This window comes from Notechis scutatus, chromosome 4 (genome assembly GCF_049901735.1).
Source record: "Notechis scutatus isolate UNSWTSFEM ecotype Mainland chromosome 4, rNotScu1.2, whole genome shotgun sequence".
NCBI classification, from domain to species: Eukaryota; Metazoa; Chordata; class Lepidosauria; order Squamata; family Elapidae; genus Notechis; species Notechis scutatus.
This window is the reverse complement of record NC_142012.1, coordinates 72059628-72081948: the sequence shown is the minus strand read 5'-3', so window position 1 is coordinate 72081948 and position 22321 is coordinate 72059628. Positions and strand designations below refer to the sequence as shown.

Below are 22321 nucleotides of genomic sequence, written 5' to 3'. Positions count from 1 at the left end.
CCCTGTTTGTATCCTTCCAACCAAAGTCACAGGGGCTCAAGGCTCCTCCTACCACTATAGGTCGTTGGATAAGGGCGGCCATTGCCAAAGCATATCAGGCTCAGGCTCTCCAGGTGCCCAGGGGTATCACGGCTCACTCCACTAGGAGCGCGGCTACGTCAGCTGCCTGGGCTACCCAGGCTCCAGTAATCAACATTTGCCGGGCAGCGACGTGGGCCTCCCCGTCACCCTTTATTTGGCATTACAGGATTGACAGGTATGCCTCAGCTGAGGCTTCCTTCGGTAGAAGGGTTCTACAGAGGGTTCTCAGGGAACCCGAGGGGACTGCAGACCAGACGGCGCCCCTCCCGTAGGACAGGCCCAGCTGGATGATCCGAGCAGCTCTAAGGAGAATGGGCGTTGGTTCTTACCTGACACACCATTTCTCTTGGAGCTGCGAGGATCATCCAGCCCCTCCCTTTTCTTTCACCGTCTGGTGGGGTCTTGTTTCGGCCAATGAACCTTCAAGTCTAGTCAGATGAGAGCACGAATTCCTGTTTCCTCTCGTCTTCGCATAAACTGGGGGAACGCTCTAAGGAAGTCACGTGACGGAAGGAGGAGCTTTCCTCAAGAATTAGCTCAGCCTACAACAGCAGAAGACACTCTCTGGATGATCCTCGCAGCTCCAAGAGAAATGGCGTGTCAGGTAAGAACCAACGCCCATTTTCCCAGGCCATATTCTTTTTCTTCCCTCTCCTGCAATTCCCTTTTGAATTTGTTCATTTCTGCGCAATCCGTTACTTTTTTTATACTCATGTCATCTAATTTCCAATTTTGAGCATATAATATCCTGGCCACTGTTAATATCATTAAACATTCAATATTTTTTGTATATTTACCTTTAGTTATTCCTAGTAGGAACATTTCAGGTTTTGGTACTATCTTTAGTCTTGTTATTTCCTGTAACCAGATTTTTATCTTATTCCAGAATTGCTTCGCTTTTGGACAGGTCCACCACATATGAAGGAATGTACCAGGTTTCTTTTTACATTTCCAACATTCTGGTTTTAAATTTGGGTAAATTTTAGCCAATCTCGCTGGTGCTAGATGTCAGTGATAAAACATTTTGTACAGATTTTCTTTATAGTGTATGAGGCTACCAATGTTAATTTATAATTTTTGGTCCATAATCTTTCCCAATCTAATTGTATACTGTATCCAATTTTTTTCATGCAGGTTATCATTGGTTTCACCGCCTCCTCTTCTCTGTCGAATTTTAAAAGATCATCTAATAATTGGTTATATCTAATCATTTTATTTATATCTGAAGTATTTGGGTAGATCATAGCTTCCATAGTGGAAATCCAGCCTGGTATTTTAATGTAATTTTTTTCCCTGATTCTATTCCAGATCTCCCAATAGTGCCTCTCTTATTCGATGATTTAGGAAGTGTGAACTTGTCTTATTTCTCTTCTCCCACATAACAACAAGCTCTTTCATCTCTTTTGGGGTCATGGAGTGCATATTTGGCTTGGGTAGTTTAGCCCCTGGCACGAACTCTACAGCACAGCAAGTTTAGCACCTCCTCGCTGAATACCACTGCTAGGTTCTGATACACTCTCGGGATTTGGGGGGTGCCTGGGAGCGGTTGTGAGGCAGCAGCAGCTTTCTCTTCCAGTTAGTGTCATCCCGTGGCTGGGCAGCCTGTCCTCTGGTAAATAGACGAGGGGGGTGAGCACCTATCCCTATTTTCAGTTCTCTGTAGCCATCTTTCCATGTGATGGTAGGTTCCAACTTGTCCAGCTTCAGCCCCAGGATCACCACCTCTCTCATCTTTGGTGCCACCATAAAGTGGAGGCGCTCTCTGTGGTGACCCATTTCCAGTCTTATGAGCTTGGTAAGGAGGGTGGCAGGGGCACCACCTATCAATGATCCATTGACCTGCTGAAACTGTACGGGTCGGGTCATCTTCATTTGGATCCTCAGCTTTAGGACAGTGGGTAGGTTGATCAGGCAGCAGGTACAGCCCATGTCAATTACGGCCTTCACTTACCCCTGAGTTTGGCGCTGTTATCTTCAATTTAATAATGGCAAATGGCTTCACTCATTATCAGGTCATCTTCACCTTTGTTGTCGCTGTCATAGGTCACGGGCGTTCCCTCTCCCTCAGCTGGGCGGGGGGTGGGGACCTCTGTAGCCTGGCGGGTGAGTTTTCCTCTTTTCCTCCTCCTGCACAGTTTTCTCCTTGGCCTGGTCAGATCAGGGGCTTTCGACTCTGGTGTGGGATTGGGAGTGAGGGCTCCCGGCAGCTCTACGGGCCCCTCAGCTGGCCATGGGGGGGATATCTCAGCCCTTTCCCAGGGTTCCCAGTGGCGAATTGTTGACCAAGTGGGCGCCTCTTTGGTTGGGCGCCTGGGCTGCCGACTGGTGAGACAAAGGAATTGGCGCAGGAGGCAGAGGCGGGTCTGAGGTAAGGACCCATTGCAACTGGATCCAGCCACAGCTGGGGTGGTAATCCCATTCAGGCAGTTCCCAGCCCCTCTGGGGGGACATGGGTAGCCGTGTGAGTTGCCTCCTCCCTCGCTGGGTTGCTCTGGTGATTCCCTTGGGGCCATTGCTTAAGGATTCCACAGACAGGGTGAAAGCTTCTAGCCGTGGATGAGCTGGCACTTTGGAGGCTAGTATTTGATCCGCGGTGGGGCTGCAGGCTGGTGGGGAGGGTGGACCGGCCCTGGCAGCTGAAGTGGGTGAGGAGCAAGGAGCTACTGGGCATGTGGCCAGCGTAACCCGGATTTCGGTTCCCGTCAGGCTGCACCGGCCATCTGCTGGGGCTGTGGGCAGTCGGGAAAGCGGCCTTCTCCATGGTGCCTTGGTGGGCTCTGCTACGGCCCTGGGTGGTCATGGCTCATCCTGCTGAAGTCCCTTGGGAGGCTCCCCACACTCCGATTGCGCATCGTCACCAAGAAATCCTGTGGCCTCAACTCACCCAGAGTTGATGGGCCCCATCTCTTCCTCAGGTGGTGACAGCAACTGGTCCTACTAAAAGGTACTAAAAGTTCCTGCACTTTCCATCCCACTTAAAGTTTCTCATTTTTTTCTAAAACAATATGTCACACTGTCCAATCAGGATAAGGGCTGGTTGCTTGGTGATTTCTCTCCTCCTCTGGCCAGCCTGCCATTGGAATGTATCTGACTCATCGGCTAACTATGTTGTTTTGGCTGAAGTCTTCATCCACCTCTGCTCTCCTCCTTCAGCTCCAAACTGTCAACCTGAATTCATGTGAGAATAACCCATGGTAGAAACAAACCCCCCACCGGAAAGGAACCGTCCACCACTCGGCCAGATTCAGGCTTGACAACGGGCCAGTCCTTTGCTGTTTCTATTGCAGCCCCACGGGCCAGATCTAAGCACCCCATGGGCTGGATCCGAGCCCCGAGCCTTGAGTTTGACACCCCTGGTCTACAGTTTCAGAGTATTTCTTGCTACTTGGATGATGCTAGCAAATTAAAGAGATGATACTAGCAAATTAAATACTTGCAGATGCATCTAATGCATTATTTGTGACATATCTACTGGTCATGTATTTTAATTGGTTTCTAGTTATTCTATATCACATATATTTATTTTGTCTGCTAGCAGTCGAGTGTTCTAGGGAGAGAAGATGATTCTGAATGGTTTATAATGTAATAAAACAGTCCCTATGCGCTTGTGCTGGCCACCCACACAGTCCTATGAACATGGCCTGCTCTGTACTCCTGGACACCCTCCCTGACTGCAGAACACCTCTTGTACATTCTTGTGCATCATTTCCAATTTGTCTGACGCCTCTTGCTCACTCTTTCAACCCTCCATGACCCATGCTGACTCCTGTGCACCCTTCCTGATGTGCCCTCTGGACTATCTCTGCCCTGCATGGCAGTCCTCACATACCCCCTACACAGTGCCTCTTGAGTGCTCCTTCCAATCCTCCTCCCTGTGTGATAGCAGCCACTTTCCTGCCTGTAAACCTTGGGACTTGCAACTTCCTAGTGGCTTCCCCATTGACTTGTGTTGTGAGAAGCTGGCAGAAAGTTGCCTTCCTAACAACTATGGGATTCAATTAACAGTAGTTACCAGGACTACGGGGATTGCCATCACTAAGTAATGTTGTCATGCTTTATGACTATTTGCCATTGTAAGTTGAGGATTACCTTTATCATCAAGAAAAGTTCTGCAGAATTTTTTAAAGATATAGAATAAAGAGATATTTGGTTGTATTTTAAGAGATAATTATAAGTTTTTAGTGTTGATTATACTGCTCGGGATGAAGGGGGAAGTTTTTTTATTTCTTTTTTATCTTTTTATTTTCCATTTTTTTATTTTTATTTTTAAGGTATCTATTTTGTACTGTAGATGTATATGTTTTATTTGTATGATATATTTAATAAATTAAATAAAAAAGCATTGATTTGAAAAAATTAAAAACAAATAGTCAGAAAAATACTAGGCAAAATATGCTAAGAAGGATACAGAGATGTTTGTGGAAAGTGGGATTGGAGGAGAAAGAGAAACAGCAGTATAGAAGACACAGTAGCAAAAAGTAGGCTAAAATTACGTAATTTCGGGCATGAATGAAAAAATAAAACAAGAAGTAGCATTAAATGCATTAGGGAAAGCAGGATGATATATCCTACTTGAGATCAGATAGGAAAAAAACAGTATGGCAGTATTTCTGAACTGACTATTTAATGAGAAATCTAGCAGTGCATTGAAGGAGAGATACAGATGAGAATGTGAGGAAGTGCAATGGGGCATAACTAACCTTTGGGCTTCATGCAGCCCAGAACACTCACTTTTTTGTAATCCTATATGTCAGTGTTGAAGTATGAAAGGAACTGTTTTTATAGTTTTTATGAGTTTGTAAATTCAGTGTTGACAAACAAATAACTACCAATTATTTATAGTATATAAAGCAGACTGCTGTGGTTCAGTTCAGATCATTGCTACTTTCCCTAAAAAATGTCTTCTGTCTCTTTTCAAACTGTTTATTTTGGGGCATTTGTTTCCTAATTATTTGATCAGATGTAGAGAATATGCATTTTTGGTGGAATAGTAACTTGATGTCTCTGTTTCAGGACTGCCAGGATTGTAGATAAGAATATTTACATTGTACAAGGTGAAATCAATACAGTAATAGGAGCCATAAAACGCAGTGCAAGATGGAGTACTCATGTACGTTTGGTAAGTTACTAGAAATGGAAGAATTGTATTAATTAACTCCAAATTTGTCTAATACAATTTATCTTTCAATGTTAAGTGTTTAAGAGAAATTACAATAATTAATGATCCTATGTTAATATATGCAATTTTAATCTTTTATGTCGGATCCAGTAACCTGAAATGATTTCAGGGGTATCACAAATTGATTTGCTAAACAAGCCCAAAGGGAATGATAATCAATTTTTTAAAAATTCTACATAAGATTAAAAGTCCAGTGATGAACTTGAAAATCTGCTACATTAAACCTACCATTTTCATAAAAATCAAGGAGCCTTTTCCCACTATAAAAATTTTCTTGAGTTTTATCAATCTGGGCAACATACATATCTAATAGGAATTATCATTGGAATTCCTGTTGAAATGTGGTCAGTCTACAAGTTAATTTGACTACATACTCAGTTCAGTCTCTCTATGCATTCAAACATATTTCATTCAATGTATTTTAGACAAAATAGCATCCCAAGTATTTTTTTACAATCCAAGCTAATTGTAAATCTCAACTTTTGATAATAATGTGTTTTTAGCTATTTTTGTCACAGTATATCTTAAATATAAGATTCATTTATTTATTTATACAGTGTGTTCAGAAAGTATTCAGCTCCCCTTCACTGTTGTCAATTTTGTTATGCTGCAGTCTGATTCTACAGTTGTTGAAATTTATCTTTTTCCTCAGTGGTACGGGTTGCAGAATCCAAAGCATGGATAGTCTCTGCTTCCTTGCTTGAAGATTGAGTCAATCAAAGCTTAGTCCCGCCTCCTTCCACTGCACATGTCCAGTTTTTGACTCAGTCTTCATGCAAAAGTGCTCAGAGGAAAAGTTTGAAAATCACGCTTTGGACTCTATGAACAGTGCAGAGAAAGGGGAATTAAAAACCTACAAACTGTGGGTTAAGTGATAGAGACGCAGACCTCGGGCAAGCGGGGAATCCACGGGTCGTTAGCAAAGTGGGAGAGCGCTAAACAACTGTTTAGGGTGAAGAAAAAAGCCGCACGGTTTTAAAGAGAGCGAGCTGCTTGCACTCGGCTACCCTGAATTAGAGGAGCTGAAGGGGAGAGAGCTCGGCCATCCAGTAACAAGCGAGCGAACAGAGGGGTTCAGAGGGTAAATAGGCAAGTGCTCAGCTATCCTGAAGAAAATGCTATCCTGAAGGGGTGAAGAATAAGCAGGAACCGCTGAACAGCTGACAGGTGTTTAGAGGGAAGCCACAGCAGCTCCGGAAGGGCAGAGCAGGCATCAGGCTGCAGAAAAATGCTTCGTGAAGCCCTTAAAAGGTAGGAAGAAGCTCCCCCAAAAACTAAGAGAGTCCATACTCGGTTGCGGCTAAGCACACTCTAAAAAGTAACCCCTGCAAGACCCAATGAAGCAGGAGACTAGAGTCCATACTCAATTGAGGCTGAGCATACTCTAGAGCGGCCAGGAAGTAACAGACCACGCCAGCTGAGCTCCAGTGAGGGCGAAGTTGCTTGTCCCAGAAAACAAAGGGGGACAATATGGCTAAGTTTTCAGAGATGGAGGCAGGCTTGGAAGACCAGGAATCACCAGACCGAACAGATCTTAAAAGGAATCAGAGAGCCCAGTAAACATCAAAGGCTGAGGAGAGAGAAAAGCCCTTCATTAAAATGTCCAAATCTGATAAAAGGATGCTTTAAGGAGACAAAAGGCCATTGAAAAGAGCTTTGCAAGGGCTAAAAAGGAGGCGGAGAGGAATGGAAATTCCCGTGCTTCAGCAAGTAGGCCAATGGTAACAAAGCAACAGGAAACTTGCTCTCATGAGGCGACACCAGAGTGAGCGAGTGAGCAGTGTAGTCAGCCAGCTCTTTGTCTGAAAGAGAGAGTGTATCAGAGATGAAGGGAAGCTCTCAGGAATTCAGTGAGAGCTGGGAGCCTTTCCTCAAGAGAAGAAGGCTGGCAATGGAGACCAGTTCAGCCCTACAGCAGCAGAACTCTGAGAACAGACCATTAGGGAGGAAATGAAAGCCCTAATGTTACAAATGCTTACAGAGGTTAGGGAGGGAAAATGTATCCAACCTAACTTTGGGAATAATGAGAGAAGGTCTGATAAACGGCAGCCCTCACTGGCCAGGGAGATGGGAGAGGAATTAGAGTCTCAGAGATCAAATTCAATGCGATCATACATCCAAAGTGAGGCTTCAACCTCAGGAGAGGAAGAACAGAGGGAGACAGCATTCTCTGATGAAGAAGAGAATGAGACAGAGGTCCCAGCTTTCACAGGCCTATTTCGCCAGCAGCTATTTAAAATGCTGTTAGGTAAAGCCAAGGTAGCGACAGGTTTGGAGATTGCCACACAAACAGAGGAACCTGCTCCAGATTCCTCAGACCCCAAGGATTGGCTTTTTGCAAGAACTAAAGTGGAAAGCAAGGTGGTGCCTTCCCCAGAGCTGTTCATGGAGGTCATGGAGGTGCAGTTAGACAGCTCAGTGATTTTCCCAACACCAGGTGGGAATGAGAGGAAGAATTATAATGTGGAACTGGCTGAAATGATTCAAGTTCCAACAATAGATGGGCCAGTGGCAGCTGCAACCGTATTGGCCAATGATGCAGAAGAGGGTCTAAAAGGAGAGGACAAGAAGTCGGAACAGACCCTCCAAAAGTTCACCAGGCACGGGCAGTGAAGGCAACCTCAATGGCCTCATTCTTCAGCAAGGCAGCCCTGATATGTTTCGGGCAGATGCAGGAAAGGGCGCTACGTGGTGATCTTCGATTGCAACAGGACTTGAACAAGTTGATAGCAACAATGGAGTTGATTGCTGACGCCACACTTAATGGTGTCAAGTACGCTACCAAGGCTATTTCAGCTTCGGTCACAGTCAGCTGTCTAGTTTGGTTCCGCCATTGGCAGGCAGATTTGAAGCACAAGTGGAAACTTGCTTCGGCTCCAGTTAAAGCAAATAATAAAGGTATATCTGTCACAGGAGTAGCAGAACAGCATAAAAGCAATGAATAGGTCAGGTGATCACATCTCCAGTGGTGGCTCTGGACTTACTCTTGCAACTACTAGGGAAAATGATATTGTGCATCCCAATGCCTTGGGCCCAGCTGCACGCAAGAACCTTACAATGGTTTCTGTTACCTTGCCAGAGAGCAGACAAGGCAATGCGAGAACCAAGGTTGGGGTCCCACCAAGAGTGAAGCATTCCCTTCATTCTTGGTGGTGGGGATCACAGGCTATGACCAAGGGATGTGGGTTCAAGGAACCCAACTGACTGTCCATCACAACAGTCGCTAGCCTGGTTGGTTGGGGGACCCACTGCCAGGTACAAATCACATAGGGTCAGTGGTCCAAGACAGACCTCAGAAACAATATCAATTGGCTGGAGCTCAAGGCCATGCATCTCTCTTTAAGGACATTCAAGGCGAGGATAGTAGGCCAGCACGTGCTGATCCTGATGGACAATGTGACCGCCAAGGCAGATATCAATAGACAAGGGGGACTCACTCCCAGGCACTCATGCAAAAGGTGGAGCATTTAGGCCGCTGGGCGGAGAAACATCAATCAGAGAAGAACATATCTCGGGATCGGAGAATGTGCAGACAGATTGACTCAGCAGAACAATTGTCAACCACTCAGAATCTACACCCAGAACTGTTCAGGGAGCTGTCACACAGGTTCAGGAAACCAGTCCTGAACCTGTTTGCATCCCCAACAAATACGCAACTTCCGAGATTCTACTCAAGATTCCCAACACTGGGGGCGGAAAGGGCCAATGCTCTCTGAGGGCCGTGGCCAAGGGGGCTACTTTAAACATTTCCCCCGCTTCTGTTAATACTGAGGATAATCAATAGAGTGATAGAGGAAAAGGCAGAGGTTTTACTTGTAGCGCCTCACTGGCCCAGGCAGTCGTGGTACACAGATCTGGTAGATCTGTCAGTAGCAAGACCATAGAGAATTCCCCCAGACAGAATAGAGTTGAACCAGGGGCAGTTCAACACCCAGAATCGCAGTGGCTTCAATTGACTGGCACTTAAGAGGGCCACACTGAGACAGTTAGAATGTTCAACCAACGTAATACAAACACTCCAAGCCTCTAGGAGGCCGTCAACCAATAGGATTTATGATGCTACTTGGAAAGCATTTGGGGTTGGTGTTCTAAGAAACATAACAACCCAACCACAGTATCGGTGACACAGGTTCTGGACTTTCTCCAGGAGGGCCTGGAATAGGGTCTGACTCCCAACACCTTACGTAGGCAGGTAGCAGCGATAGTGGGAAATCCCTTGCACAGCATCCACTGGTCCGCATGTTGATCAGGGGAGCAACCAACCTAAGGCCACCAGTAATACACAGGTACCCCACCTGGGACCTGACTTAAGGTGCTGAAGACGCTTATAACAGAGCCATTTGAACCACTGAGGTCAGTTAGTTTGCATTCGCTCACCCTTAAAGTGGCTTTCCTAGTGGCCATAACGTTGGCCAGAAGGATATCCGAACTAGCGGCCTTATCCATAAAGGAGGATCTTTGCATATTCCACCCAAACAGAGTAGTATTAAGACTGGATCCAACTTTCATTCCCAAGGTGAATTCCACATTCCATAGAGCTCAGGAGATAGTGCTACCAGACTTCTACCCGAACCCAGTCCATAGCTTAGAAAAGAAGTGGCATTCTTTGGACATAAGGAGGGCAATACATACACTGGTCAAAAAAATAAAGGGAACACTTAAACAACACAATGTAACTCCAAGTCAATCACAAGTCCACTGTCCACTTAAGTAGCAACACTGATTGACAATCAATTTCACATGCTGTTGTGCAAATGGAATAGACAACAGGTGGAAAGCATAGGCAGTTAGCAAGACATCCCCAATAAAGGAGTGGTTCTACAGACCACTTCTCAGTTCCTATGCTTTCTGGCTGATAGTTTGGTCACTTTTGAATGCTGATGGTGCTTTCACTCTAGCAGTAGCATGAGACAGAGTCTACAACCCACACAAGTGGCTCAGGTAGTACAGCTCATCCAGGATAGCACATCAATGCGAGCTGTGGCAAGAAGGTTTGCTGTGTCTGTCAGCGTAGTGTCCAGAGCATGGAGGCACGGCACTACCAGAAGACAGTCCAGTACATCAGGAGACATGGAGGAAGCCGTAGGAGGGCAACAACCCAGCATCAGGACTGCTACCTCCGCCTTTGTGCAAGGAGGGACAGGAGGAGCACTGCCAGAGCCCTGCAAAATGACCTCCAGCGGGCCACAAATGTGCATGTGGCTACTCAAACGGTCAGAAACAGACTCCATGAGGGTGGTATGAGGGCCCGACGTCCACAGGCGGGGGTTGTGCTTACAGCCCAACACCGTGCAGGACGTTTGGCATTTGCCAGAGAACACCAAGATTGGCAAATTCGCCACTGGCGCCCTGTGCTCTTCACAGATGAAAGCAGGTTCACACTGAGCACATGTGACAGAGATGACAGGGTCTGGAGATGCTGTGGAGAACGTTCTGCTGCCTGCAACATCCTCCAGCATGACCGGTTTGGCAGTGGGTTAGTAATGGTGTGGGGTGGCATTTCTTTAGGGGGCCGCGCAGCCCTCCATGTGCTCGCCAGAGGTAGCCTGACTGCCATTAGGTACTGAGATGAGATCCTCAGACCCCTTGTGAGACCATATGCTGGTGCGGTTGCCCTGGGTTCCTCCTAATGCACAACAATGCTAGACCTCATGTGGCTGGAGTATGTCAGCAGTTCCTGCAAGATGAAGGGATTGATGCTATGGACTGGCCCGCCCGTTCCCCAGACCTGAATCCAATTGAGCACATCTGGGACATCTTGTCTCGCTCCATCCACCAACGCCATGTTGCACCACAGACTGTCCAGGAGTTGGGGGATGCTTTAGTCCAGGTGTGGGAGGAGATCCCTCAGGAGACCATCTGCCACCTCATCAAGAGCATGCCCAGGCGTAGGAAGGTCATACAGGCATGTGGAGGCCACACACACTAATGAGCCTCATTTTGACTTGTTTTAAGGACATTACACCAAAGTTGGATCAGCCTGTAGTGTTTTTTTCCATTAATTTTGAGTGTAACTCCAAATCCAGACCTCCATGGGTTTCTAAATTTGATTTCCATGGATAATTTTTGTGTGATTTTGTTGTCAGCACATTCAACTATGTAATGAACTAAGTATTTAATAAGAATATTTCATTCATTTAGATCTAGGATGTTTTATTTTTGTGTTCCCTTTATTTTTTTGAGCAGTGTATATTAAGAAAATTAGGAAATGGAAACATTGTTCATATCAATCAGACCTGGTTCTTCAGGTCAAAAAGTTTTGCCATCAATCAATCATAGATCAGTGGATCAGAGCATGTATTACAAAGATTTATGAGATCCAGTCAATACTGCTGCCAGGCAGAATAACTGCACTCAACCAGGAGTACAGCCACAATGGCGACAAAATATATTATTTTAGTAGACAAAATATATTATTTTGATAGTTCAAGAGTGTGGTGCAGAAAGAATTAAAACTTACTTTGGGATTGGTGCATGTGATCTGGTGATGAAGAAAAAAGGGGATGGGTTGTAGTTTGGGACTTTGTGGGGAAGTGGGGAAGATTTAGTTTCAGATTTCTCCAGTATGTGCCAGGTACTGTTCTAATAAAAGTACTTTGAGATGGCGTGTGTCTTGGAGTTACTGACAGGAATGGATCTTCCTTGGAATGCTGACAATAATCTGGAACTGTAACAACTTTCAGCTCTCCCAAGAGGGAGCTACCAGGGATGCTGAACCCCAGGATTTGTTCCAACAGTGGATCAATCCAAAGAATCAGCCAACATGGGAGGTGAGACAGAAGGGCATGGTGGGGGGCACTGGAAGATTAATTGAATCCCCCAGCCCCCCTTTGAAGAAGTTAAGGCATGTGGAAGAGAGGCAAGATTTAGGAGCCCGGCCCAAATAAAGATTCCTGGAGAAGTTGTCAGACGGGACTGGAGAAAAAGCTGCCTGGAGAATTCATTCCATCAAGCCTTTTACATACTGCAAAGGAGGCATATTGGAGGTATGGAGTTCCAATTATATTGGAAGGCCAACAGGATCGAATTACAAGGGAGACACGAGAGATACAGACTACAACAGGTATGTTGCAATCTCCAGGTCCTTCTCCCCCCCACCCAGAAGGAAATTTACCCCCTGCAGGAAGTATCCCTCCAGGGTGGGGATTTTATCCTGGTCAAGGGTAGATCCAGTACCAGTGGATGCCAGCACCAGCAATGCCCTGGCCCCAGAGAGAATCAGTGATCCCTTCCCAACACAGGGATCTGTACAGGCAGCAGGAAGCAGCCACCCCCCCCCCCCTCCTTTCTTCATGCAGGGAACGAGGCAACAACCGGCCTCTTCATGGCAAGTCCCTGATCAGCCCCCACTCAGAGCAACCCTGCAGATGCCCTTCTTCCAGAGAGTACCAACCCTCAGATGCAGTTCAGGCCAATTTTAAGGGGTGCCATGAATATTTATCTTATTTCCTCACTCAATACTCACATAGACCAATTTGGAGACCGATATGCAACCAAATGCAATTTAGTTACTGCAATAACATATGGGATGAATGAGAGGGATGCTTCTGCCTGGGTGGCGCAATTGCACTACGGACAGGCCCCAGAACTACAGGATGTCAATGCGTTTCTTCAATTGAGGCTCAGATTTGAGAATCGAGACAGAGTGGCTGAAAATGAGGACAAATTAATGGAAATGTAACAGGGCAAGCGACCCTTATCAGATTTTATATGGGACTTTAGAAGGGTCGCAAGCCACCTCATAGATTGGCCTGAAAAATTAATCTTGCACTTTTTAAAAAATGCCATTGACCCAAAAGTAAAGAAGGCCTGCAACATTAGGGGAGTACCAGAGACCCTGAAAACGTGGTATGCGGCCATCCTCAATTTAGACCGTGACATCAACCAACAAAAAAGACCCCTATCTGAAGGCCCTCCTAGGAGAGCTGTGGCCAGGCAACAGCTGACCAGACCTGCTGAAACTGCTTCTACCCAAACCACCAGAATGATAAAGTGTTATTGTTGTGGCCAGGGTGGCCATAGAGCAGCTGCACCTGTTCCACAAGCTCCACAACTGAGGACTGATACAGCCGCCAGGGGGTGGAAAAGTCAAGGAAAGCCGCCTGACACTAACCGCTTTGCTAGACACACCATAGAAGGTCCGCTCCACGCAGAAGGGAGCAACAAACTTCCAGATCAACACAGCCTCCTTGGACAACCCACTGACGATCCTATGGTGAGTGCACCAATCACACCTTTTACCGTTAAAGTGAAGTTAGTGGTGCCTGACATGGGGTGTGATGACCCGGAGTGTACCACAAACATAACAAAAACCAGAACGTAAATAAAGGTCCTATAATGCCTTCAACTTGGCTTCACTGTTCAACTGTTCACAGTTGGAGATTAAATTATTTTCAAAATAACATTCCAAACAAAAGAAATATAGTTCAAAATTAAAGAGCAGATAACAAAGCAAAAACCAAAAACAAACTGCAATGAAGAAAGCTCCATGACAGACCAGGATAATTAATTAGAAACTTCAAGAAGATAATCAGGTACAGTCCATTGGAAGAACGCCAACCAAGATAAACCTCGTCCAGGAAAAACCACTCTTTGTCTTCAGCGTTTGCTAGCACGCAGGTCCAAACTCTTATGCAGGTCTCACACCTGCAACCCATGAAGAGGATCATGACCCTCTCCTCCTGAGTAGACCACGTTTTTCCCTGATCTCCTCCCTGCATGCCCTAGGATGGATAGGGTATGGGCCTGGATCCTCCTCTGACTGCTCAGCCGGCCTCTACCCTTCCCCAGCCTCCTCCACAACCTCTGGAGCCACACTTCCACCCCATTGGCTGTTCCTCTCCCTCAGAGTCAGTCTCCACCAGGGGCATGACACTATCCCCCCGCAGGGCCCCCTCCCCGGGGACCAGGCGGACAAGGATGTTGAGGAAACAGAGCATGGAAGTCATGGGCCAAACCAGGAGCATGAACATCAGTGGAATCGACCCAGGTGAAGTCCTCTGGTCCATAACCTTTCCATGCCACCAAATACTGAAATGGGCCCTGCAACTGGCGTGAATCTCGGATGCTATCCACTTCATACTCCCCCTCTCCCTGAGGGGCTACCGGGCCCGGCGGTGGTGGAGCTGATCTATGCGGGCTGTCGGCTGATACAGGGACTAACAGGAAGTGATGAAAAACAGGATGGATACGCATGGTCCATGGCAGGGAGAGACAAAAAGCCACAGGATTGATCACCGCCTCGACCAGAAAAGGTCCCAAGTAATGGTGATTGAGCTTTTTTGATGGCTGCGTCATTGGTAAGTATCGAGTAGAGAGCCAAACTTGATTGCCTATCGCTAATGGTGGAACGTCGTGATGATGTTGGTTTGCAAAGCATTTGTAGTCCTCCTTGGCTCTCTCTAGTTGGTCTCAAGCCATGTGGTACACAGCTTTTAACTCTTGCAAGAACGTATCCACTTCCGGAACTGGGGCTAAAGGGAAAAGTTGTGGATGAAAACCATAGTTAGCAAAGAATGGGGGCACACGGGTGGATGCATGTTGAGCATTGTTGTAAACGAATTCTGCCACTGGCAGCACTTCCACCCAATTGTGTTGTTGAGTATTGCTGAAACAGCGGAGGTACTGCTCCAAAATAGCATTCACTCTGCTCCCCCATCAGTTTCGGGGTGACACGCCTGAACCTGCAGTTTCGCGAGTAGGGTCTGCCAGAAGTGTGCCGTAAATTGTACCCCCTGATCTGATACTATTCGGTCTGGTAACCCATGCAACCGGAATACATGAGAGATAAACAACTGGGCCGTTATCCTGGCCGTAGGAAGACCCGCACACGGAATAAAGTGGGCCATTTTAGTCAACATATCCACCACCACCAAAATGGTTGTAGCACTCTTTGATGGTGGCAATTTAGTGATAAAATCCAATGAAACTGCCCCCCAAGGTCTTTCTGTCATGGGTAATGGCTGCAAGAGACCAGGGGGCGCACCAGGAGCGTACCTGGCCTGTCGACAGATCCCACAGGATGCCACATATCCCGACACATCATGCTTAAGTCTCGGCCACCAAAATGTCCTTGAGATGAGGTGCAGTGTTTTAAACACCCCAAAGTGTCCTGCTGCCAGACTATCATGACACTGATGTAGGATAAGGCCACAAAGAGGACCTGCAGGCACGTAAATGCGATCATAGAACCGCAACAGGACCCCAATATATGCGTAAGGAGTCTCTTGCTCCCATTCTCATCCAATTCACAATGCTGAGCTGCCACAAATGGGTCCTGTCGCTGCGCCTCCTGAATCCTCACTCGAAGGTCCACATGTTCCTCAGTAGCCACCAACCGTTCCAACGGAATCACCGTCCAGGGCAAGATTTTGTCCTCCCTTCGGGTATATTCAGGCTTCCGGGGTAGTGCATCAGCACGTTGATTCCACCCACTTGTCACCCAGAAATCAAATTGGGCAAAGAACAACGACCATCTCACCTGGTTCAATGTCTGAGCTGTACGTATGTGTTCCAAATTGCAATGATCCGTCCGAACCTCAATCTGGTGACGAGCCCCCTCCAGGTGGTGCCGCCATGTCTCAAAAGCGACCTTAACCGCCAATAGGTCCTTGTCCCAAATCGTATATTTGCGTTCTGGAGCCAACAACTTCCGGGAATAATAAGTGCAAGGGAACAAGGTGCCTGCGGGAGCATAGGCCTGGAGGAGCACCACACCAACAGCCACATCGGAAGCATCTGTTTCCACCACAAACGGCTGGAATGGATCAGGGTGTTTGTGGATAGGCTTGGAAGCAAAGGCGACTTTCAGCGCTTTGAAAGCTGCCTGCTCCTCAGCACCCCAATGGAACTTCTCCCCTTTCTTGAGCAGATTAGAAAGGGAAGCAGTCAAGGCAGCAAAGCGGGGAATAAATGTGCGGTAGTAGTTCACGAACCCCAACAATCGCTGCACATCCTTAACCCGCTGTGGAGGTTCCCACGCCTGTAACAACTCAACTTTTTCCCGCAGGTGAAATACGATGACCGAAGAAGTCGATCATGGTTTGTGCAAACTGACACTTCTCATGCTTAGCAAACGGGTGGTTATCACGCAAGCATTGCAAAACCAGCCGCACATGTTGCCAGTGTTCCTGCAAGGAGTCCGAGTAAATTAAAATGTCATCTAGATAAATAACCACAAATTGATCCAATAAATCACGGAAGACGTGCATGAAACGGATGAATACAGCTGGAGCATTGGTTAATCCAAAAGGCATCACCGTATACTCAAAATGACTGTACCTTGTCTGGAAAGCCGTCTTCCACGTCTCCTGCATGAATGCGAACCAGGTTGTAGGCCCCCCGCAAGTCCAACTTCGTGAAGAGTTTAGCTTGACAAAGCCGCTCAATCAGTTCAGGGATGAGGGGAAGCGGGTACTGATTCCTCACTGTGATTGCATTCAACTTGCGGTAATCACAGCACAGACTTAGTTCCCCTGATTTCTTTTTAACAAAAAGAACCGGTGTAGCCAAGAGAGAGGTAGAAGCCCGGATAAACCCTTTCCGGAGGTTCTTGTCAATAAAACATCTGGTCGTCTGGAGTGGTGCAGTTTCTTGATAGGAAGTGTGCCAACCATTGTTTGCGCTCCTGTGCAGGGGTGTGGCGACGTCCGTGGACTTGGATCTACCTGCGGAGTTGGTGGACTTCGCTGATGTGTTTGGGGAGAAGGAGGCGGCGGATCAGTTGCCTCCGCATCAGTCATATGAGTCTCCAATTTACTTGTTGCCCGATGCAAAATTGCTGGTGGGTCAGATATTCTCCCTGTCAGAACCAGAGTTGGTCGCATTGTGGTAATCTGCAGATCGTGGACCTGTAAACTCCAAGCCCAGCACCACCGGAAAATGAGGTTCTGCAGCAAAGTAGAACATGGATTCCTCCACATGTTGCCCAATACACATGCAAAGGGGTTTGGTTGCAGCAACCACAGGTCCCGAACGAAGGGACTGACCATCAATCGTCTCCACCATTACTGGCGGGGACACCTGTTGCTGGGGAATGAACCACTGCTCAACAAAGTGAGCTTCCATGAAATTGGCTGTGGCCCCTGAGTCGACCAAGGCTTGGATCTACACTGTTCCCTTACCAGGCATGAACACACTTGCTGTCAGCACAAGATGCTTCACCAATGATGACTGGAGTGAAGATGTCGAAGATATCAAAAGATGGCGAAGATGGTGGGCCTGAGGACTTTAGAACCCGACCTACAGACTCCCGTAGACTGGGCGATGCTTATTTCGTGCCACCGCTGACGAGCCACTGATTGTGCTATAGAATTAGAACACGGGGCAAGACTACCAAAACCAAAGATGTATTCCATGACACCAGCTAAAATGATTGAATTGAGGAAATATATCGATAGCAATTTGGACAGAGGTTTCATTGAACCTGCCAAATCTAAGTTGGCCACTCCAGTGCTGTTCAAAGAAAAGAAAGATAGCGGGTTGAAATTATGTGTTGATTTTAGGGGCATGAGCGCCATTTGCGTCAAAAACATGTATCCTTGCCCCCTATGAAGGACTTATTAAACCACCTGTCAAAAGGCAAGGTCTTCACCAAGCTAGATCTGAGAGAAGCTTACTACCGAGTCCGCATAAAAGAGGGAGATGAATGGAAAACAGCCTTTAAAAAAACAGTTTCCAATTGCGAGTCATGCCTTTTGGACTTCATGGGGCCTCTGCAGTATTTATGCAACTAATCAATGAAGTGTTACATCCGCACCTGTACCAGGGGGTCTTTGTCTACCTGATTGACATCTTATATTCAGCGAAACCATTGAGGAACATGTCAAATTGGTCAGACAAATCCTGAAAAAACTTTTGGCCACCAAGTTATATGTAAAACTCAAAATGCGAATTTCACAAGGAGTCGCTGGATTACTTAGGCTACTGAATATCCAGCCAGGGAATTGAGATGGACCCTGGTAAAGTGAAAGCCGCGCTGTACTGGCAACCCCCCAAAACACGAAAGCAACTTCAAAGCTTTTTGGGTTTTGCCAATTTCTATAGACAATTCATTCCTTCTTTTGCCGAGGTTGCCCTCCCTTTGACAGAGTTATTAAAAACGGGCCCTTCATCCACCAAACTGAAGCCCAGTCAACCCTTGCTTGAGAAATATTCCATTTCTGATGCTCCTCAACATTTTACAATTGGTTTAAAAATTACAAAGGAATCAGATGTATATAATTAGGTATTATCTATATCAGGAGTCCCTAGCCGCTACCAGGCCTGGCTTATTTGTAACTGGGCCATGTGAGCGGTAGGCCGGAACCCAGTTCCCCTCTTTCCCTCTCCCACCTGGGCCTCCAAGCCGCAAAGGTTGGGGACTGCTGAAATATATGTTTAATAGTGCTGTCTATAACTGACAGACTTTAGACTGGATTTTTGAAATAGCATTCAACTGTTTTTACTTCAGCTGGTAGGATAGTAAGTTTCCAGCTTTACCATGAGATTCCCTGTATTTTTTCTTAGTTCATTTCAAGAACTATTCCATTGGTGCAATTACCATAGTTTATTCTTATTCTTTTTTATGTATTAAACTTATGTGCCACTCATCTTACCCAGAGGGGCTCTAGGTGGTTTATAATTGTAAAAACCCATAAGATAAAACATTAAAGCAGTGGTCCCCAACCTTTTTGTACCAGGGACCAGTTTCACGCAGAAACACTTTTTCAAGGACCGGGGGTCCGAGTTTGGTGGTTTGCTTGCAGACATTTCATTATCTGACTAGGTAACATCTGATGTTGTTACCTAGTCGGGTAATAAAACGTCTGCCAGCAAACCACCAAGTTCAGGGAGTGCCAATGCCTCCTCATTGCAACCCTGAGCGACTCATTGCAACCGCCTCTCGGCCCTGCCTTCATCAGACCCATCCCTCAGGTGTCTCCCTCCCTCCCTCAGGTGTCTGCCTCGTTCCTCTCTCAGTCGCTCTCTCGCTCCTCCACCAGCCCAGGAAGAAACTGCTTCAAAGAAGCCTGCAGGGTGGCTTTTCCTGTCGGCGCAGCTCCCCCGAAGCGCCCGTTCACCCTCACCCCGCCGCCCGCGGTTCAATTCAGTGCTCCGTTCTACCTGCCTGCCTTCGTTTCTGGTGGTTTCGGAGCGCAGCTCCTCCGAAGTGCCCGTTCACCCCCGCCCCGCCCTGCCGCACACGGTTCAATCCAGTGCTCCGTTCTGCCTGCCTGCCTGCCTTCGTTTGTTTCGGAGCAGCTTCGGCTGAGTAAAAGAGGCGAATAGTTATTATTCTCAGCCGAAGCTGCTCGAAACAAACGAAGGCAGGCAGGCAGGCAGAACGGAGCACTGGATTGAACCTGGATTGATTGGCGGCGGGGTGGGGGTGAACGGGCGCTTCGGGGGAGCTGCGCCGACAGGAAAAGCCACCCTGCCGGCTTTGAAGCAGTTTCTTCCTGGGCTGGTGGAGGAGCGAGAGAGCGACTGAGAGAGGAATGAGGCGGGAGGAAACCGAAGCCACTGAGCCAGAGGCTCACAGGCTTCGGTTGCTTCCTCCCTCCCCTTCTTTCATTTGTGTCCTTGATCCCTGATCCCAGCAGCATTCACCGAAGGCGAAGAAAGCCGCCATTTTTATTTTATTTTTATTTTCTTTGCGGCCCAGTACAAAGTGATCCATGGACCGGTATCGGTCCGCGGCCCAGTGGTTGGGGACCCCTGCATTAAAGTATTAAAACAAGAAATATTAACAATAAAATTGAGTTAAAATTGACAAAACGTGAAGAAGGGAGCAAGAGGCACATTGAAAAAGGTGGGATCTTTTCTTAGTTCGTTAAGTACTTCCAGAATGATATTGTAGTAGATGACCAGACTGAGCCTGAGGGAGAGGCCAAACTCATTTCCCTTGACCATTAATTGATCAGATTCTTGTAGAGAACTGAAGCTTGCAATAAATCTTTATACTCATTTGAACTGCTTGAATTTCCTGATTTCCTCGCGTTTAACTGATATGCCCTCATTAATATAACTGATGCAAATGCTTTATAAGTTTCAATGATACATTTTAACCATCTTTTCCTGTTGTATTAATGTCTCTAGAATAATATCTCTAGATTTCTGAAGCAAAAGTTATCATGCATTCACAAATGTATGCCTTAAAAGAGTTCAGAATAGGTAATAGATTAACATGGATTTCTTTCGTTAAAAAAGTGTTCTAATATTCCACAAAGGAAATTTATTTTATTAATTCAAATGTTACAATTAATTGCGTTCTCAGATTTCAACATTGCAGTCACTAGAGCATGATCTGATGTTGCATTTGAACCAGTAGAAAACTCTTATCACTTGATCCATCAGATTTTGTTGGACCTTGATTCTTGACCGAATTAAGCGCTCAGCAGATATCAGGATAATTGAAATCAGGATAATGTAATGCTGGAAGACGTCATCTATATTTTTGCTTGCTCATATAGTCTGTGGAAAAGAAACCCTCACCTGAATATATTATTTTTGTTTCTCTTGCAATTCTTAGCTAAATGCTTTTGACAAGATTTTCATGCTCCAATTCCTAAATTTCTGTGCACACACGTTTTCTTTAGGAATGCTGTAATATCCTTTCTTATGAGTGTTTCTTTTAAATTCGTTGTTGCCATCCATGCTGTCATCCCAACAAGACTAGTGATGGCTAACACATCACTTTTGTTTCCCTGGAATAGGATCTCTAGGTGCCTTGTCTGTTTCCCATGCTCTATTCTTGTGTATTGTGCTGTGGGATAGAAGCATCTGAAGTTTTAAGTTACCGTATATACTCGAGTATAAGTCGACCCGAATATACCCGAGGCACCTAATTTTACCACAAAAAACTGGGAAAACTTATTGACTCGAGTATAAGCCTAGGGTGGGAAATGCAGCAGCTACTGGTAAATTTCAAAAATAAAAATAGATACCAATAAAAACTTTCACTAGGACAGTTGAGAATAAGTTTGATGTTCACAATTTCCTCTTTGAAAGAGACCAGTAAATAGGGAACAAGAAGATGAAGAAAAAGAAGTGTGTTTTTTTCACACTTTTCACACTGCAGTGAACAAAAATGGCATCATAGGAACAGGCTTATTCTCAGTCCAAAGGTTTGTTTCTGATTTCTTCCTTGATTTAAGGGAAATTTGGGAAACGATCTCACTATCATGAAAGGTTTAATTGATTCACTAACCCAAAAGAAGATGATGATGATGACAGTGGGAGGCAGGAGTCACTCTCTCCCTTGCGAGAAAAAAGCAAGAGCCGTTCTTATGATCTCTCTCTCTCTCCGTAATACAGTCAAGCCCTTTCAGCGCGCGATCCGCCCCCTGCCTCTTTGCACCTTGCAAATGCAAAATCCTGGGGTTTTGCATTTGCAAGGTGCAAAGCGGCGGGGAGCGCGTGTTGGAAAGGGCTTGACTGTATTCCGGGAGAGAGAGAGAGAGAGATCATAAGAACGGCTCTTGCTTTTTTTGCCAGTCCCGGGCACTGGGGGCTTGCAAGGGAGAGAGTGACTCCTGCCTCCCACTGTCATCATCTACTTTTGGGTTAGTGAATCAATTAATTTGGGAAACGATCTCACTATCATGAAAGTCAGTGTTCTCTGCCCGTGGGGCGTTTGAAGAAAACGCCCGCGGCATATCCACGCGTGTAAGGGGAATCAGAAATCCCGCGTTCAACGCCTAGCACGGCAGAAGAGAAAACGCAGCTGTGAGCAAATACTGGGAAAACCTGATCAGAAGGAAGGAGGCAAAAGAGGGAGGGTGGTGGTGGGACGGAGGTCCCACTGGTATTTGTGAAACACTTGGTCGGCAGTGCTTAAAGTCAACGTCCTCGGTCCCATCCACCCACCCCACCCACCCAAAGCCACGAAGTCCCCCAATCGCGCAGCCCAGAATCGGCCTCCCCTCAGGGGCAGCAAGAAGCGCCCGGCATTTCCCGAGAGAAGAAGCTCCGCCGTGCAATGAAAGCGCCCTGGCTCTGGGCTGCGGGCTCAGAAACAATGCGAGCCGAGGTGGCTTCGGCTCTGCTTGTTCCTCAGCCCCAGCTGCTTTCAGTCCACTC

General features: G+C 46.5%; 1 protein-coding gene across 4 annotated transcripts in view; it reads left to right on the top strand.

Moving 5' to 3' along the window:
- GBF1 (golgi brefeldin A resistant guanine nucleotide exchange factor 1) overlaps positions 1–22321 on the top strand; it is a 348645-nt gene that overhangs the window by 53359 nt on the left and 272965 nt on the right. For all 4 annotated transcript variants that reach the window (XM_087963724.1, XM_026674267.2, XM_026674268.2 and 1 more), the window contains exon 2: positions 5095–5200. In XM_087963724.1, the coding sequence (XP_087819850.1) occupies positions 5095–5200 (106 nt within the window). The remainder of the gene's footprint in view (positions 1–5094; positions 5201–22321) is intronic.